The following is a 17,597-nucleotide window of genomic DNA, read 5'->3' on the forward strand; positions in this document are numbered from 1 at the left end:
GGACCAGGACTTCTCTTCAGTGAGGGTCCAGATGATTGCTCAGCTGGAAACTAAAAACAGGTTTTCAAGACACAACTCTCCAGGGGACAGACTGCCAGTGGCTCCTGCTGCTCACAGCATAAAGGTGGCTACCTAGGTAGGAGCTACTGCTGTTGTTCTGCTAAACAGAATCATGCGGCCAAACTGCCTTCTGAGTTCCTCTCCGTAGAGCTGCTGTCAGCTCTGGTCAGAGAAGCTTCTCTCTGCAAGGGCGCAATTCTTCAGTGAACTTGCTGAGAATCAGAGCCTGCTAAGAACTCATCCCTAAATGTGACATCTACACCAACTCTGGTGTACATCACAGACAGGGAGAAGAAAGAATATGAGAGCCAGGGGCTGGGAGAGATGGCTCAGTGGTTAAGAGGACAGGTTGCTCTTCCAAGGGCCCAAGTTAAATTCCCAGGCTCACATGACCTCTCACAATCATCTGTAACTCCAGGCCAGGAAATCTGATGCCCCCTTCTGGCCTCCATGAGTAATGCAGTCAAGTGGTGCTCATTCATTCACAAAACACCCACATTCATATAAAAGCAAATGAATTTTTAAAAAGAATATAAGAGCCAGAGCAATGGGTGGGGTGTTGTGGAATTCAATCTTTTGGGCACGGCAGTTGCACTCATAAACTCACACCAGCTGCAATTACCTGCACAGGATTTGCATAAGATGCGATCACGTCAATAATCTATTATGGTGTCGGGAGGGACTCCAGAGACCCTTCCTTGAGGGTCCCCTCCTTGAAGATCTACAGGCAATCGGTACTGGCTGGGAAAGAGGGAGCCATCTTCTTCAGTGGAACAGATAAACTACTCATACTCCAGCAAGGAAACCCCACCCAAGCCCATGTAATCGGCCCTACGCAGACTCATGAAGTCACACAGACACAAAGACAACCACAGGAAAATAAAAAAGTACTAATAAGGAAGAGGAAGAGGATCAGTGGGAGAGAAGGGATAGAAAAGGTAAATAAAACAAAACACGTTACATACATGTATGAAACTATAATGAGCCCCTTTACTGTGTGTAATATATGTTAATGAAATATAGTCACATATAATATGTTTTAACTGTTTTTTATATTTACATTCTATTAATAAACTAGGTCCTCTGAAAAATAGGAGAAATGATATGAAAACCTTTGGTAGTCTTCATAAAACTGAAATCAGAAAACATAAGAGCAAGATGAGCTCACGACAACACACACGACCTCACTGATCACCATGTCACTGTGACGCGTCACACACAGAGAGGGAGGACTAGGAGATTGTCTCTTGAAAGGAAGAGGACTGGGCACAGTCCACTCTTACAAACAAGTTCCTGGTTTGTAAGCTGACTAACAGTTCCCAGATCAAATCCCCTGGTCCACTTTTAATCGGCTGTGAGCAAGAAAAAGTTGCTGTCCCAGCACATATACTCCCAGCTGAGGTCAAACAGAGCTGTTTCCTTAACGTTCATACACAACTGTGAGAAACTTTTTTCTATCAAAGGTGGCCAGCCTGCCAGGGGCCAGGATCCCACTCTCTCCCCCACCCTGAAAAACTCTTATGCAAAGACATTTAAGTCTTTTAATCTCTCCCACTTGATAAAGCTTTGTTTATAGAAAGGTCCTGCTGCATACCCAGAGTTGGATGACGGGGAGCTGCTGGCCTCTCCCCCTTTCCTTCACACCAATTACCAAGGGGCCAAATGACAGACTGAGACCCAGACCCCATCAGTGGGAGACACAGTCACCACCTGTGTTAGAAGAAAACCTAAGTGCGCTTCCTGTCCCAGTGTGCTTGCTAGCCCAGTGTGGGTGGTAGCACACCCTTTTTGAAGAAAAAATTGTGTTGCCCTTTGTTTGGTTTGGGCGCTTCTTTGTGCAACACACACACACACACACACACACACACACACACACACACACACCATTCTTTTCCAACACAGGGAACACGGAAGGCTTCTGCCTTCCCTGTCACAACAATGATAAAACAGTAACCAAGTGTCCTTTTCACAATCTTTTTGCTACCACTTTTCTCCTGGGGTTTCTTCGATGATTTCAATGTGTAAAGACTTCCGAAACTGGTGGTCCTAAGAGCCGCAAGGCTGTGATGCATTACAGACGCAGCACACTCAGGCTGAGTCACTGTGCTTTTGACTATGAGCAGGGCACTGATGAATCAACAACAGACATCTACTGTCCGACCCAAGGAGGAACACATGTAAGACAAATGCATGTTCCTTTGATTATGTAAAAATAAATTCATAAAGGAAAACTGGTAAAAAATACTTCTGGAATATATTACAAAGGATTACTCACATTACCAACAAAATTATTAAAATCACTACTTAAAAGGATGGTGGAGGAGCTGGTAAGGCCCCACCCTCTTCCCTGAGGGACTACGGGCAGATAATGACTGTTGGGGGAGGGGTGGCATTTTCTTTAGTAGTGTAGCTCTGGATCAAGTGAGTAATCTCCCACACACACTTTAACAAGACACTAAACTCAGCGCCTCTTATCCCTTCTCTCTCTCTCTCTCTGTCTCTGTCTCTCTCTGTCTCTGTCTCTGTCTCTGTCTCTCTCTCTCTCTCTCTCTCTCTCTCTCTCACACACACACACACACACACACACACACACACACACACACACACACGGAGAGGTATTAAAATTGAAGGGAGACGCGTTTGAAAGAAGGACTTTAGCAGGGGAGAGGAAAACGGTGGTAAAATCAGTTAAAATTCATCCTAGAAATGTATGAAACTATCAAACATTTCTTTTAAAAAATGAAAAATAGCAAAGGGTTTAATAGATAAGGCAAAGGTCACTGGGCCAAAGCCAGTGCTTTAGCTTAGGGACCAGAGGGGTTAATTCATTGGCACAAAAGCACAGATCACCCAGCTGTGAGACACTCTATTCAACTATCTCTTGTCAAGAAACTTTTTCTTAGAAGATGGATTTTTGGTGCAACTTTTATGTTGTTATTTTTATGTGTTTTATATAAAGTTACTAGATATCTGTTGAAACTATTTTAGTCTGAAACATCTCATTATTTATTCCCATTCAGATGAAAGATTAAATAAAAACTACCTACCCATTCATCAGGACTGCTTCAGATTTATTTATGGTACAGCACAGACAAGCTTCTGGGAACAAGAATTTAAAATCCATTACAGTTTCTATTAATAATTGTAGCTACTAATTGCTATGAGAACTTTTGGGATATGCTAACATATAGTTAAAGTGAGGCCGACCCAAATCTGCTATAAATAGCCTTGCAGAGTCTCACAAAAGTCATGAGAATTTTGTAGTGTGGAGGGTGGGAAATTGGAAATGTGATTTTCAGATTTGTAAAGCACTCCTACCATCCATCCAAAACGGCCCAAGTTAGGACCTGTACACCCAAAGCCATCTTCATGAATGGCCTTTTCAATTGCGTTTCTAGAATTATCACTTTCAGACAGTCATAACTCCTACAGGAATCTCATGCGTGATTTGTGCTCACTGACACGTTTGGCTCGACACAAGGAGAAGTAAAGCTGGCAATGGGAATATGGACGCTGGGAAAGAAGGGGCCTGCAGGGTTAGGCAGCGAGGCAGGGAGGTCTCAGCAAGGTTGAAGCTGACGGTGGCTGGCTGGAATTTCAGAGAACGCCGCATGGGGCTGTCCTGGGATGTGCATCCTAAACAGGAGCACTGTGAGGGCAAAACCCCCAGCATAGCAGAGTCCTACCACGCTTTAAGAAATGAATCCTTTTTATTTTATGTATGAGTGCTCTATCTGCATGTACACCTGCACACCAGAAGAGGTCATCAGATCCCAGTATAGATGGGAGCCACCATTCGGTTGTCAGGGATTGAACTCATGACCTTTTGAAGAGCAGACAGTGCTCTTAACCGCTGAGCCATCTCGGGAGGCAGAGGCAGGCAGATCACTAAGTTCAAGGCCAGCCTGGTCTACAAAGCGAGTCCAGGACAGCCAAGGCTAACACAGAGAAACCCTGTCTCCAAAAAAAAAACAAAAAACAAACAAATAAAAAAAGAAATGAAATGAATCCCTCATGATGCAGACAGGAGGAGTTTGAGAACGGGACAAAACGCGGTGTCAGAAAAGAAACAAGAGGAGCCAGGAACTACAAGTCCTGTAGGCCACGTCACGACAAGGCCTTTCATCTCTTTCTCCAGGAGACAGGAGGAACAAAACATATTGGTAAAATCACCTTATAATTTATGATTCAAAGTCTGGCCATTTGGATGGTGAACATGGCAAACTGAATGAAACGCTGGGTACGAAGACCGGGGCTGTCTGGGGAAAACTGGTAGACAGCTACGGCGCAGCAAAGCCCAGCACAAGCCTGGTCCTAGCTAGATGCCCGAACTCCTGAGCCCAAGGAAGAGGAGAGGAGGGCAAGAAGCAGCTGGCTGTGGTAGCCCGATGAGAGGGGCCGGAGCATGCGCAGACGACCCAGAGGACTGTAATATACAGCTGCAAAGCCCAGAGGGGATCGGATGGGGCCATTAGACAACGATTGTGGGGGGAGGGGAGGTGAACGCCTCTAAAGAGCACGCTGGCATTTGGAGAGTTGGGGAGACTCCGGAAGAAGCCTGTGAAGGGATGTCATGACTGAAGAGGCACAGGGAGCTCCAGGCAGACAGCCAAGGGCAGGCATTAAGTCAGCAGTAACAAACAGTAAGCAGAAGACAGTTGTTTGGGAGTTAACGGTGTGTAGACGGCACTTGAAGCATCGGGATGGATGGCATCCCTGGGGAAAAGGGAAGCCAGAGCCTGTGAGGTCTCAGAAGTCCATTGAGAAAAGTGTCCGTGGAAAAGGAGTGGCCGGCGGTGACGAGCCCTGCCTCGGACATTTCCTAGTGAACACTGACATGGGTTTCCGGTGGTGACACTGAAGGCAGAACCATGTGCACTCTCCCATGCCTTTTACACTCCCCCTGAAGGAACTCGAGAGCAAGACTCCTGGTGGGTTAGTGAAGAACAGCGGGCAGAAGCCAGAAGCCAACATTCAAGAGAACCTGACATTGTCACAAAACTGCAAAAGCAGGTACATTGCCTTTAGGTGAGATCCATATTTGTATTTTGTTTCGACAAACACGATACAAATTTTAAATGTTCACTTACTGTAGTTCCCCCACATGTCTAAAATAGTTCACAACGAAGCATCTGTCTGAGAGTATGTCAACAGTCTGGGATAAAATTCTAAAGACATTAACCCTTGTTGGGTCAGCAATCCCGATGAGCCCCGCTGTAACTCCCTCCCTGCATACCAAGAGGCTCATAGACCAAAGCCCTGAGCTACTGCTCAGCGCAGGTCACCCTCAGAAAAAGCCAGCAGGATGAATGACCTAGTGTGTCTGGCCTGAGAAAAGATGCCTAGACATGGGAACACTTTCATTTTTTAGAAGCATTTTAATAAAGGCAATTACTGGCTTCGGAGTTGTTGAAGTTGGACGAGGTTAAATTTTTCTCCCCTAGGGAACCCAGGAATGGAACCCGAGCCCTTGGACACCTTGTGTGTTCCACAAGAGGAACCCCAAGACAGCATCTGCCCGCTACTCTTTGGCTCGACTTATAAAAAGAATCAGTGGACCTCAGTCCAAGTCTGACATCAAGCTTTGGGATAACGTGTTAACAGTGATGGTCAGGACATGTATGTAGTAAGGGAAGTCTCGGGCAGGGGCAGCTTCTTCTCACCAGACACAGGGTCGCGTGGTCCCCACAGGGCCGCGTGGGTTCCCACAGGGCCGCGTGGGTTCCCACAGGGCCGCGTGGCCCCCACAGGGCCGTGTGGTCCCCCACAGGGCCATGTGGTCCCCACAGGGCCGCGTGGGTTCCCACAGGGCTGTGTGGGTCCTCTCTGCCTGTCTCCCCCCTGCCCCTGAGTCTGAGCTCTGCCTTCATGTCATGTTAGGAGGTGAAATGTTGGAGGCAAGGATAAAGAGGTTCGTGTATAAAATGTAACTACAAAGTCAGCTACAGAGCAAATGTTATTTCGTGGGTTTTGCTATCCTTCTGTGGTCTGGATTTTGGTTGGAAGGCTGACACTGTAGAACTAATGCCAACTGGGATGCCAGCAGGGACCCCAATGTATGTCAGGCCACTCAGTCTCACTGGCTAAGGAACACTTGACAGAGGTTCCTTAAGAAAAGAATATATCACAAATAAATTTCAACCAAAATCTCACTTATGCGTCTGTCTCCACCTAATTTTTTTTTCCAGAGCTGAGGACCGAACCCACGGCCTTCCGCTTGCTAGGCAAACACTCTACCACTGAGCTAAATCCCCAACCCCTCCACCTGAAATTTTAATATTCTTCAGCTATTCGGATCCTATTGCTAAAGCAAGTCTTATGAAAAAGTTAAATTTTCAAAGTGTTAAAAAAAATTTAAACAAAAACTGGATTTTTTTTTTTAAATCAGCACATTTTGAAGGCATGTTAACTCTGAGGCCGCAGACACCAGATGGCATCTTTCCTCGTGCTTTATCCAGAGGATAATTCTGTCAAGCAAGGGACCGTGGGCTTGGGAAATCCCAGCCTTGTTTAATAAGGATATCAGTCTTCTGGTTTGATTTTATATTCATTATTTACTGAATTTATCTTAAAATAACAAAATTAGCTTCCGGTTCTTTATTTTCTCTTTCTTGAAATGACTTTAATTACTTGTGTTATTTTCCCTTCCATAAAATAAACATCATTTCTAAAACTAAATGCATAAAGATATGGGTTCTGGGACCGGACAAACTAAGAACTGTCAACAACAGCCAAAAGTCACACAGAAACCACTTGCTCCTCGGTGACTCATTTTTGCATCTGTAAAAGGAAAATGCATGCATCTACTTCAGGATGATATTGTAAAATTACATGAACCCATATGCATAAGGCATTCAGAGGGTGTCTGGCACATATTAACTGTTACATTAAGTTCTGTTATTATTAGTGTTGATATTAATTATTCAAAAGTTTCTTGAGTTCTTTGTTTTTCCAGATAGTATCAGTACTAGGAATGGAAACAGAAATCTACTTTTTCTCTCTCAAAAAAATATTTATTCTATTTTTAATTGTGTGTGTGTGTCTGTGTGTCTGTCTGCGGGTATGTGCACGTGAGTCATGAGCATGGACTCTGCAGAGACCAGAAGTGTGCTGCCCCCTGGAGCTGGGGTTACATTCAGTTTTGAGCAGTTAAGTGATTAAAACTGACCTTTCCATCCTCTGTAAGCACACTACACGCTCTTAGCTGCTGAGCCATCTCTTTAGCCCCACAACCCCGCCTTTTCTCCCCTAGGAATTGAGGACCAACTAATTCCTTTATAGTTCCCATCACAACCAGTGGACACAACCTAGATCATGTTTTGCAGGATGAAAATACAGGAAGTGTTTATGCAGGAAAGGGAAGTGTAAGAACTGGATCGGACCATATGTCATCTCAGCATCCCGAACAAAGGTGGCGGAACCAAACAAGAGCCTGTGTGATCCTGACGCTGGCCAGGGACGTCTGTTTCCTCTGTTGATATGGAGTACACGAGAGAAAAGACAGGCTGGGGCGTGGTCCTAGAGGCTGAACCAGCCATAACAAACAAGGTGAAAGCTGGGGCAGAACGCACATCTACAGCCATGTCATACGGCTGCTGTACTTTGAGATACAGGAGTGGCAGGAAATACAGCTCAGTGAAAGACGCTAACAACATAAACTGACGGCGTATGAAAAATTCTAGAAATTGGGCATCAGGCAGAGGTTACTTTCCCAGAGTATAAGTGACGTTAACATAAAATGTACAGTCTCTGAAACCTGAAGAATAAAAAAAAAGTGTATTTTAAGAGATATTATGAAAGCATATTGGTCCACGAAGTTATCAAAAGTAATCATATGACAGGATCAGGCCATTCAGCATTTAATACAAGAAGCACAACCAACAGATACAAGAAAAGTAATTTCTTAAAATACTAGAAATCTAAACATCATTTCAGGGCTGGCATAAGTAAGCACATGTGACCATTGTTAGGACGTGGCCATGTGATGATATTGCTGCATCCGTACCCACTAGAGTCATTTTAAAGATCCCCTTCACCAAGTTTATCAAAAACTTCCTAGAGACTTCTATTCCATATCAGTGAACTAGGCCACGCTATGGGGAGACATGAAAGGCATTTTGACTAGATACAAAGTTCACCTGAACAAAATAATAAAAGAGAGTTTTAGTGAAACCAATAAATACATACCACCAAATGTGGCATCACAGAGGCTAAAACCAGGGCTCTCGTCCTCCAATACACTCTAGAGAAGACAGGAGCTAAGAAACTGATCAAATATGGCATCTGCCACTGAGACCATGTAACGCCACCACCTAACAGTCACTTGTCATCCATGTCAGCTCTGCCTCAGTGAGGTAAGAGCACACTGGAGATGCCAGTGCCTTCCTGACCAGTGTATTTTACTGTAAGTACACTGCTCTCCCAAAACCACTAGGCTACTGCCAACTGACGTGTCCTCAGTCATCTCTGATTAGCAACTCTAGACCAAAATCAGTATCTTCCCACAACTATTTCCGCAGAAGCAGGTTTACATTTTAAATTATTTTACATGAGGTTATAAGACAGAATCTGATAAAATACATAATAGCATCCCTCCTAGACTACCACCAAGACACATGCACAGTTTTTGAGTGTTATCATGACTACAAACAAAGATAATTAATTCGGGAATAGTTAAGAGTTTAGTTAGGAATTGGCTAAAGCAACAAAACTTTTGGTTGGACCAAAGCTATATGTATCTATTAGCTTCCTCATAATTGTAGGGAAGACACTTGGGAATGGGAGGCGCTTTCTCCTCATACATATTTGATGGTGAGCAGATTTTCTTTTGACTTTTGTGACTACCCTCAATATATTCAAGCTTGAATTTCCTTTAAGGGGTGCCACACACTGGCAGAACAAAATTGGCCAAGCACGGATGGACAACTCTTATCTGCTGTGTCCCTATCCTGTAGGGTAGTCATGCCGGATGATAAAACCACTATCAGTAATACCTACCGTGCATCAGTATCTTGCTGTTTTTAAAATAACTGCAATTCTGAAATCCGGCTAGATTTACTCCTCCATTCGAAATGGGGACCAGGGCTGGGGTGTAACTCCGCCCCGGATGCTCTATCTGCCTTCATTTCTGATTCTTGCAGGTCGACCAGGGTGAGGAGAGCAATCCACTCAGAATTAAATAACTAGAGGCTTGCAAACAGTGTTAGAGGGAGCTACTCTTTATAGTGTAAGAGGGAGCTATTTTTATACTGGAAATAAATAATCTACAGCTTTAAAAAATTATCCACAATGGGCAAGTGAATGTCATGGAAATATAAAACCTGATATTCTAAGTTAGCACTTAGCCACTTCGGTTATTGCAACTATCCGATGACTATAATGTCCGACGTAAAAGTCGTGACATTGGTCACATCACACTTACAGCACACAGACGGGGCAATCACCTGAGGAGTGTGAGCGGGAGAAAAATAAAGACAATTTTTTCCCAAAAAGTTATGAAGGAGAAAAAAAAGAAAGAAGAAAGGGAAAACAAGAGGCCATAGCAGGGGAAAAGAAGAAATGCACGTGAAAACTGGTAAGAGAAACCGGGGCCCAAGCTGCTGAGACTATACAGCAGAAGTCAGAACACCCACTAATAAGCAGCACGGCCTCAAGGTCCCTCAACTCGTGGATAGAAGTTTCCATCAACACTCAGCGCTATTTCAAACCTCTGTCAGCTCAATGGGTTAAAAGGAGTCCTTTAATCAATAGAACTTTTTTTTTTTTTTTAAATAAAGCTTTGTTTGTCTCGAGAACGCTGATTCGGCATTACAGGATAACCAGAGTTATAACTGTTCTCCTGGGCAGAACCTCAGATCAACATTTGTATTTTTTTTTATAAGTATGACCTTCAAGCTATCTTCTATAGATTAATCCTACCAGATATAGATTTTAAAGGAAAAATACGTATACAGTTTTCAAGAAGCACACATTAAAAAAAATTAACCAACCAGTATGCAGAGGTATTTTTAAGATGCTCTTCCTTGGATGGTCCAGGGATGCTGGGTACCTAGAGTTATAGCTGCTCTGCAAGCTCCTCCCCTAAGACAGCTTCGTGGGGAGGGTCCTACAAGTAGTTTTGTCTTGTTTTATTTTTGATTCATGCAGGACCTTTAGTTTTTCAATATTTTGTTTTATTTTAAGTTATGCATCTGTGTGTGGGTGTGTGCATGTGAGTGCAGATGCTTCCAGGCCCCAGAAGTGTCAAACCCCCCGGATCTAGAGTTCCTGGAGCTTGTGAGGCCCTGTTGTGGTGCTAGGGACCAACTCAGGTTCTCTGAAAGCACAGCCTGGACACTTAGCTGCTAAGCGGGACGACCTTGGTGTTTAAAACTCAATTCCAGTTTCCAAAACATGCTTTTTTTTTTCTTTTTTCTTTTGCTTAAAAATGGATGATACTGAAATTATATTTTTTGGTTTGAAATTATATTTTTAGATGTAAGTTTCGTTACTTTTATTAATGACGCTGAAATCAGGTGATGATGGATTGATGTTTCCACTTAAATTAAAATTTTGATAAATGCATTTATTTCCTTTGCTATATGCTTTATGTCAGTGTTGTGACATAGGCTTTAAGCTTCTCTCTCTCCTCAGGGACCTCACCGTATTCACAGCCTTTATGCACCCTCTTCCTTCTCCTGACTGAGTGGACAGAAGCCCAGATTTTCTGTTTCTATAAGACCTAGGGGACTTCACAGGTCTTTTAAATTCCCAGTGTTCACTGGTCACTCGAGTCATGTTTTTCAACTTCTCTGGAGTAGAGGGCTGCACCCCAGCAACTCCTTGGGGAGACTAAACACATGGTGAGTACAGTTAATTATAATTAACAACTACTGATAGTAGCATTATTGATTATCAGAATAAAATGGCAGCCTAATGTGTAACGTTTCCTAAGTAACTGATGAGGCTCACATGATCCTATGAAGTCGGCCAACTCTCAAGAGTGTAAAAGAAATAAAACTCACTTTTAAATGTTTTCTTTTAACTAAATCGGGCAATGAAAACTTTGGAATCCACTGATACTTATTTTAGAAAACTGTTAAAATATCCACCATCCTTTTAAAAATAAAAAGGAAATTTTACTGGAGTAAGGCAGCTCATGGCTATAGAGGTACAATTACATTTTTTTAAACATCTAAATGAAACAGCCCTTCAAAATAAACATTCACAAAAATGAAGGGAATTATTCTAAGTAAATAATGTCTGCACCTATGGTGCTATGAATGAACTGGAGTTCTGCCCAGATGAGAAGTTTTTTTATTACAATTCCAAATACTTTTTGGTTTTGGTTTTGTTTGTTTGTTTTAGCTTAAAAATGGAATTAAAGCACGCAGAATATAAATTACACAAAGCAAGATTTATATTATTTCAGAGAACTATGGACCACACCTGTAAAATATGTGTGGGGTGAACTGTGGAGGGTAAGGTAAAATACGTAACAAGTGGAACAGGATGCTTTAAGAACGCCTGATTTGCACAGACATGTGTGCGCAGGACACAGGGGCATTTCACTTGGACACTGCACGTGATGAATGAGTCTAACAGCTTGAATGTGCTGATTCCAGACTCTAAACCACAACAAGGGAAGATTGCTATGCACCCATCAGAAACAGCTACATTAGCGACTGCAAGCTGCGTTCATTCAAATAATAAAATCGTTCCCTGAAAAAGGAGTTAAGTCTGGGTGTATTTTCAAAATATGTCTAGCAAAGACTGTATTTCTGTATCTGAAAGGCCACTGCGTTGCGTTTTCTTTGAACAGAAATTTTTAAACAGCTTAAACAGCGACCGGTTGAACGGCAAGGGCAAACCCACAAAGGTAGTAACTTTATTACAACAAAGTGCCCTCGGCACTTCATCCTGATTAAGCCTTTTAAATGTGAGTGTTCGGGTTTGCGCATTAGGACGTCGATTCTTCCGCCTTCCCCCACAATCTCCCTTGTGAAAAATGACAGAGTAGAAATGTGGACTCAAAAACTACTGAGAGCGAAGCTGGGTCCACAAAACACAACAAAGCTCCCCCCCCCCCATCTCATCGCCTGTTAGATTCTATTATTGACAAGTGCTGTTTCCCCTTCACTTGGTATTTCTACGCCTAATGAAACACTTCCTTTGCTTGATGCTACCAAAATAACAGGGACTCTAGCTGTTAAATATCCTGGTAAATTGCCTTCAGGAAGCTGATGTACTGGGGCCAACTCATGTACTTTGCTATGCAATGCTCTTATGGAACGCCTGGGATCTTTCTCACAATAGCGAGGGAGTCAAGTCAGAATCACAGATGTTTAAAAGGCTCTCTGTCTCAAAGTATATCATCTGTTTCCCAGAAATAGTAGCTGTCCCAAGCAAAGAGGAAAAAAAAACCTCTCCTTCTGAAGTTTTAAGTACAACTGGAAGAATTTAACCTCCGCGATCCCCTGTAAATTGACAGGACAAGAGGAAGAGAGGTTACAAACCCATGACCATTACACAGCTCAGGGTTGTGTGTGTGTGTGTGTGTGTGTGTGTGTGTGTGTGTGTGTGTGTGTGTGAGAGAGAGAGAGAGAGAGAGAGAGAGAGAGAGAGAGAGAGAGAGAGAAAGACAGGTTACCACAGGGGAGCAGGGTGTAGACTTCAACTCAGCCTTCACACATCTCACAGAACTGAGCAGGTCCCTAGAAGAAAGAGAGCATCACTGGGCGTGGCAGGGAAGAGAAATGTCTACGTGACGGGACCACACAGACCCCATTCCCTTTTCCAGTCCCTTGGTAATTCCAACAACAACAACAACAACAACAAATCTGCAGATTTGAAGTCTGGAACTCTCACTGGAAAATTGAACATATCTCCTCGAAAAAGAAATTCTAGAAAACAAAAGCCTTCTAGTCCTGAGATCTTTCTAATTCAACATGCAGTGGTACCTTTTTTGCTGAACTGTGTATTGTGTGGTGTATTTGTGAAAAGAGATTACAGTTTGTCTATGACTAGCAATGCCCAAAAGAGTCTTGTATAACAGAATTTCAAAACATACAGGAAGGAGCTACTTGAATGTCACCTTTTTGTTATGAGATAGAGGCTTTATTAAATAAACTCCTGCTACTTCAAATAAACAGATTTACTACTTAATGTTAGACATCTTGATTATCCTGATGCAGGTTTCAAATTCTTTAGCACCGTATTGCTGCATTTGTTTCATCAAAGATTTCCAACAAAAAATCTTATAATTAATATAAATATAATTCATACGAGAATGAATAATTTTGTGCCACTTGCATTATACCCAGTCGCACAGCCCGAGTCACAGAGAGCAGCTGACATCTCCATTAATAGTCTATGATGGGTGCCTTTCTACACCTCAGCTCTGTCTCAGTCGTCTTCAGGGGGGAAAACTCAAAACCGCCAGCTTTCCACCCAAACGCCATTCATCCAAATCCCTGAGCTCAGTGGAAATCCAAGACAAACTCCTTTCTCCTGACATAAGTGCTGCATTGAAAAGATTTAGGAGGTTAGGAAGAAATTTTCAAGCCAATATTTTACAGCTTTCCTCACAGAAGTAAGGTTTGTGGCCAAATGACCTTCTGATTTCAAGGTGCATCAACAGGAGTCAGCCACAACGTATTGTGTTTTCCTGTAGTGAGTCAATTCTTCCAGATGCTGGCTTTTCATTTCCAAAAGTTTACAATTTAAGAGCCACATATAGGTGTTATTTCCATCTTAAGCAATTCTTCTACTTGTAGAGCAATTTTATAGGAAAACCACCTACTGAAGGCCTAGAGTTATAGTTCCCAAATCTAAAGCTTTTGATACAATATTTAATGGGAATTTAAAATGACATTACTCTCTTTAATAACTTGACCTTTCAAATTGCATAATAAAATTATAAAACAGGTACTGGAGACCCGTTCCCTACAATTTTCAATCTGAAGCCAATACCGTCACCCCCTTTCAGGTGTAGTGATGTGATTAAGTTCATCATAGATTCATCTGCTAACTTTATAGCAAAACCAAAAGCTACAGGCAACATATTCCTATTTTTTTATTTATGCTTTCTTGACTGGTTCTGTACAAAGGGTCTGTGTGGTGGGGGATAATACGGCCTTGTCATCAGAGACTCCTATCACAATTCGATATTAGCACCTTTTAGACCAACCTTCACACGCTGACCCAACATGCACACAGCCAGCAGGCTAGAACATCTGCTAAAGAGCAGGTCAAGTGACAACAGTCTGCATCAGTCTGTGGGTTAGGTCTGGCTTGTCATCATACTGGCTGCTTCTTCCATACCAAAGATTTCCATGACCTCAGAAAAAAATTACCAGATAATTCTCGGAAAGGGAACACATACAAATAAACCCTTTTTATTAAAGAGACTAGTTATAGAAACTAATTTTCTAAAATCAATTATGATTCCACAGACAAGGCTGCCACCACACCGTAAGAAAGTTGTTACAGTTTCCCTTTAAACATCTAGGATAAACTTCTTCAGTGGAAGTATGTGGGGGCAGATAGGAAGGTTTCCTTGAAATAGAAAAGTCAAGTACTCTTGTAAATTTTTCACATGCAAATCTGTGTGAAGTGCCAGCCACCTCTACACCACCTTTTGCTACGTCAACACCTGTAGCCTATTAGAGACAGAATCTATGGATGACACGAATTCACTCAACAATAGTGTCTATTTCCTTAGGTATAAATACTTTGGGGGGGGGGGAATTCCAATTTAATAGTTTCTATCATTATTTAAGAAGTCACAGTATGAAAACAGAAAGTAAACATTTTTTTAATTTCCCCACAAATTCCACTTGACTTAAAACTATACGTACTACATCAAATTACTACTCTCCTTGAAGGTACATTTTGTTTTTGAGTAATGTTTCACCTCTATGAAGGACTGCGTAATGATCTCTTCAGAGAGGGATCAGCATTTGGTGAGTGGCTTGCAGCTCCTTCCAGGGGATACAAGTCATCACCCAGACAATGCCAACAACACAGCAAGCACCAGGCTAAAAGTACGAAGGGGATGAGAGAAACCAGCAATTACTGATATTTTAAACGACCCTTTAAAAGAATAAAGGGCCGGAAACATAAAGCCCCAGTGTTTCTTGAGGATTGCCTGACATTCGGTAAATTGCGAGGGACTCCTGGCTGCAGAGCAGCAGGAACTTTCAGCTGGCGGGCTGCATGGGCAACCACGGACCAAAGCTCTCCAATTGTCAGCAGCTGGCCTGCAAAGCCCAATGACAACCCCAGCGCCACCTGGGGACTCACCAGGGGGGGACCCAGATCCAGGACAAAAATCTGGTATCTAAGTACTGGGGTTAAGAAAACAGGATGCTGCGCATGTTTGGCCGGCTGCAGGGAATGGGGGTGGGATGGGGCGGGGGGGGGGGAGCAGAGGGAGACAGCAATGCCCAAGGTTTGTCTGGTGTGTCACACAAGCACCAGTTCATTCCGAGATGTCTTAGGGGACTGTTAAAATCCCAACTCAAGTCTCCATTCTCCACTAACTTTGCTCTCTCTCCCCTGGACAGCGCACCCCGCTGAGATAGGGCGGTTGTCTCGGTCCCTGTCTGGATGGCCCTGGGAAGAATGAAGGGGATGAAAAGATGCGTTCGTGGGCCACCGTGGCGCGTAGGGATGCGGTGGTACCTACCATGGTATTCCTGTCCCGGTACGTAGTAGGTGGGGTTGCCCGCAATGTGCAAGGAAATGAGCACCTCGCCCTGCTCCCCATCCCCTTCCAGCTCCCCGTGGTGGGTGCACAGGAAAAAGAAGGGCGAGAAGCGCGGGTAGTAGCCGGTGGCCGCGCGCGCCTTCAGCGTCGCCACCAGCAGCACAGCCAGGACGAGGGTCCGGGGCGCCCAGCAGCCGCGCTCCATGCCGCCGCGCTCCGTGTCGCCGCACGCCCCGCGCGCTCTCTCATTCAGTTTTGGAGCCACCCGCACGGAATTAACCCGCGCGCAGGGAAGGCGAGCCGGTGGCGGGCTCGAGCGGAGCGGCTCCGGACAACCGAGCCCGCCGGGAAGTTGACGGGAGACCGCGGCTCCCGAAGTTTCTTTGGGCCGCGGGAGCGAAAGCGCGGGGACCCGGGCAGCGGGCGCCGAGAGCGCGACGTCCGCCTCCGAGCGCAGCCGCCTGTGTGTGTACGCGACGCCCCTCGGCCAGGCCTGGGAAAGCGCCCACCCCCTCCACACCTTCTTAAAGCCCCGGGCACCGCCCCCCTTCCCCCGCCGCCGCCACACGTGTCCCAGCCGCGCCCCCACCCCCGCCCCCGCGCCCGTCCCCGCCCCTCGGGCTCTGCCCGCACCTCGGGCTGCGCCCAGCGCACACGCGTCTCCTACCCACGCCCCGCTCGGCCCCGGAAGGGCAGGGATGCCCGACCGCTGCGCAACGCCGAGCGGCCACGGACCGACGGGCTGCCCGGGAGGCGAAGTCCCAGGCCCGCAGCTGCCCGTTCTGCGTGGATGCGCGGGGAAGCCGAAGGCAGCGGGGACCGCGCCGTTCTTTGTCTGCTCCGGCTGCGCCCCGCGTCCCGCGCCCCTCGAGGCCTGCCGCCCCAGAGTCCCCGCAGCCAACACTTGTCCCGGGGACCCGCCTGTGAGCGGCCCCGAACCGCGATGGTGCCCCGCGCGCCCTTTCTACCCAGGCCTCGCGGCCCCGCTGCTGCACCAGCCCTGGTCCTCATCTGCAGCCAGGCTGAGAAGGAGATTGGGTGACGGTGGGATCGCCACCTGGAGTGGTGCGGGGGCCAGCTTGTCGGGCAATTTGGCCATGAGGACTTAGGGAGGGACCCCGACAGGTGCGCTTCGCTATACTCCGCCATTACTCTTTGCTACTGGACTCTTAGGGAGATGGGAGTAGTAAATTTTAAGTCTGAGTTTATTTCTTTTAAATACCATTCGTGACCACTGTTCCTGGGTTGGGGGAGGGGAAGGCATATAGAGGAGTGGCTTGCAGCAGCGATGAAGCGGGTGGTAATGAGCTATCGAAGCTATCGCTATCGCAAGTAAGACCACGGGAACGTGACACCATCCAGAAGCACGTTTTTTAACCCGAGCAAGGCTGGCAGGAGCCCTGCGGCACCCAGACACCCGAGAACAGGGCTGTCAGGTTTTAATGCATTTCTCCACCCTCCTAGGCTCACCACCAAGCCAAGCCGGGATGAGCAAGCCTGCATCTAAAGAAACTCAGAAATGGTAATAACGGAAAGGGTAGTCTGCCTGAGTTTGGGAGAGGGGTGTCAGACGGCAGGATCCGAAGGGAGGCCTCTGTAGTCATTTCACTACAAAAGATTTTTTTTTCCTTTTACCAAAGCGTAGTTTTGGCAGATACGAAGGGCCTAACTGCCTGTTGGTCTCCATTACTTCAAATCCCCCACCCCTAAAGTTCAACAGCTACATATAAACACACACACACACACACACACACACACACACACACACACACATACATGTTCATACATACGACTAATATTAATTATTACCCTGGAGCCCGGCGTCATGTAGGCTACAAGCTATATAGAG

General features: G+C 45.2%; 1 protein-coding gene across 2 annotated transcripts in view; it reads right to left on the reverse strand.

Annotated features, from left to right (window-relative positions):
* RELN (reelin) overlaps positions 1-16,244 on the reverse strand; it is a 443,910-nt gene extending 427,666 nt beyond the window's left edge. For both annotated transcript variants that reach the window (XM_084787306.1, XM_084787305.1), the window contains exon 1: positions 15,728-16,244. In XM_084787306.1, the coding sequence (XP_084643432.1) occupies positions 15,728-15,953 (226 nt within the window). In that variant the 5' untranslated portion in view covers positions 15,954-16,244. The remainder of the gene's footprint in view (positions 1-15,727) is intronic.
* Positions 16,245-17,597: the final 1,353 nt, after the last annotated feature.

Source organism: Acomys minous, assembly GCF_964271855.1.
Source record: "Acomys minous genome assembly, chromosome: 6".
Taxonomy (NCBI): domain Eukaryota; kingdom Metazoa; phylum Chordata; class Mammalia; order Rodentia; family Muridae; genus Acomys; species Acomys minous.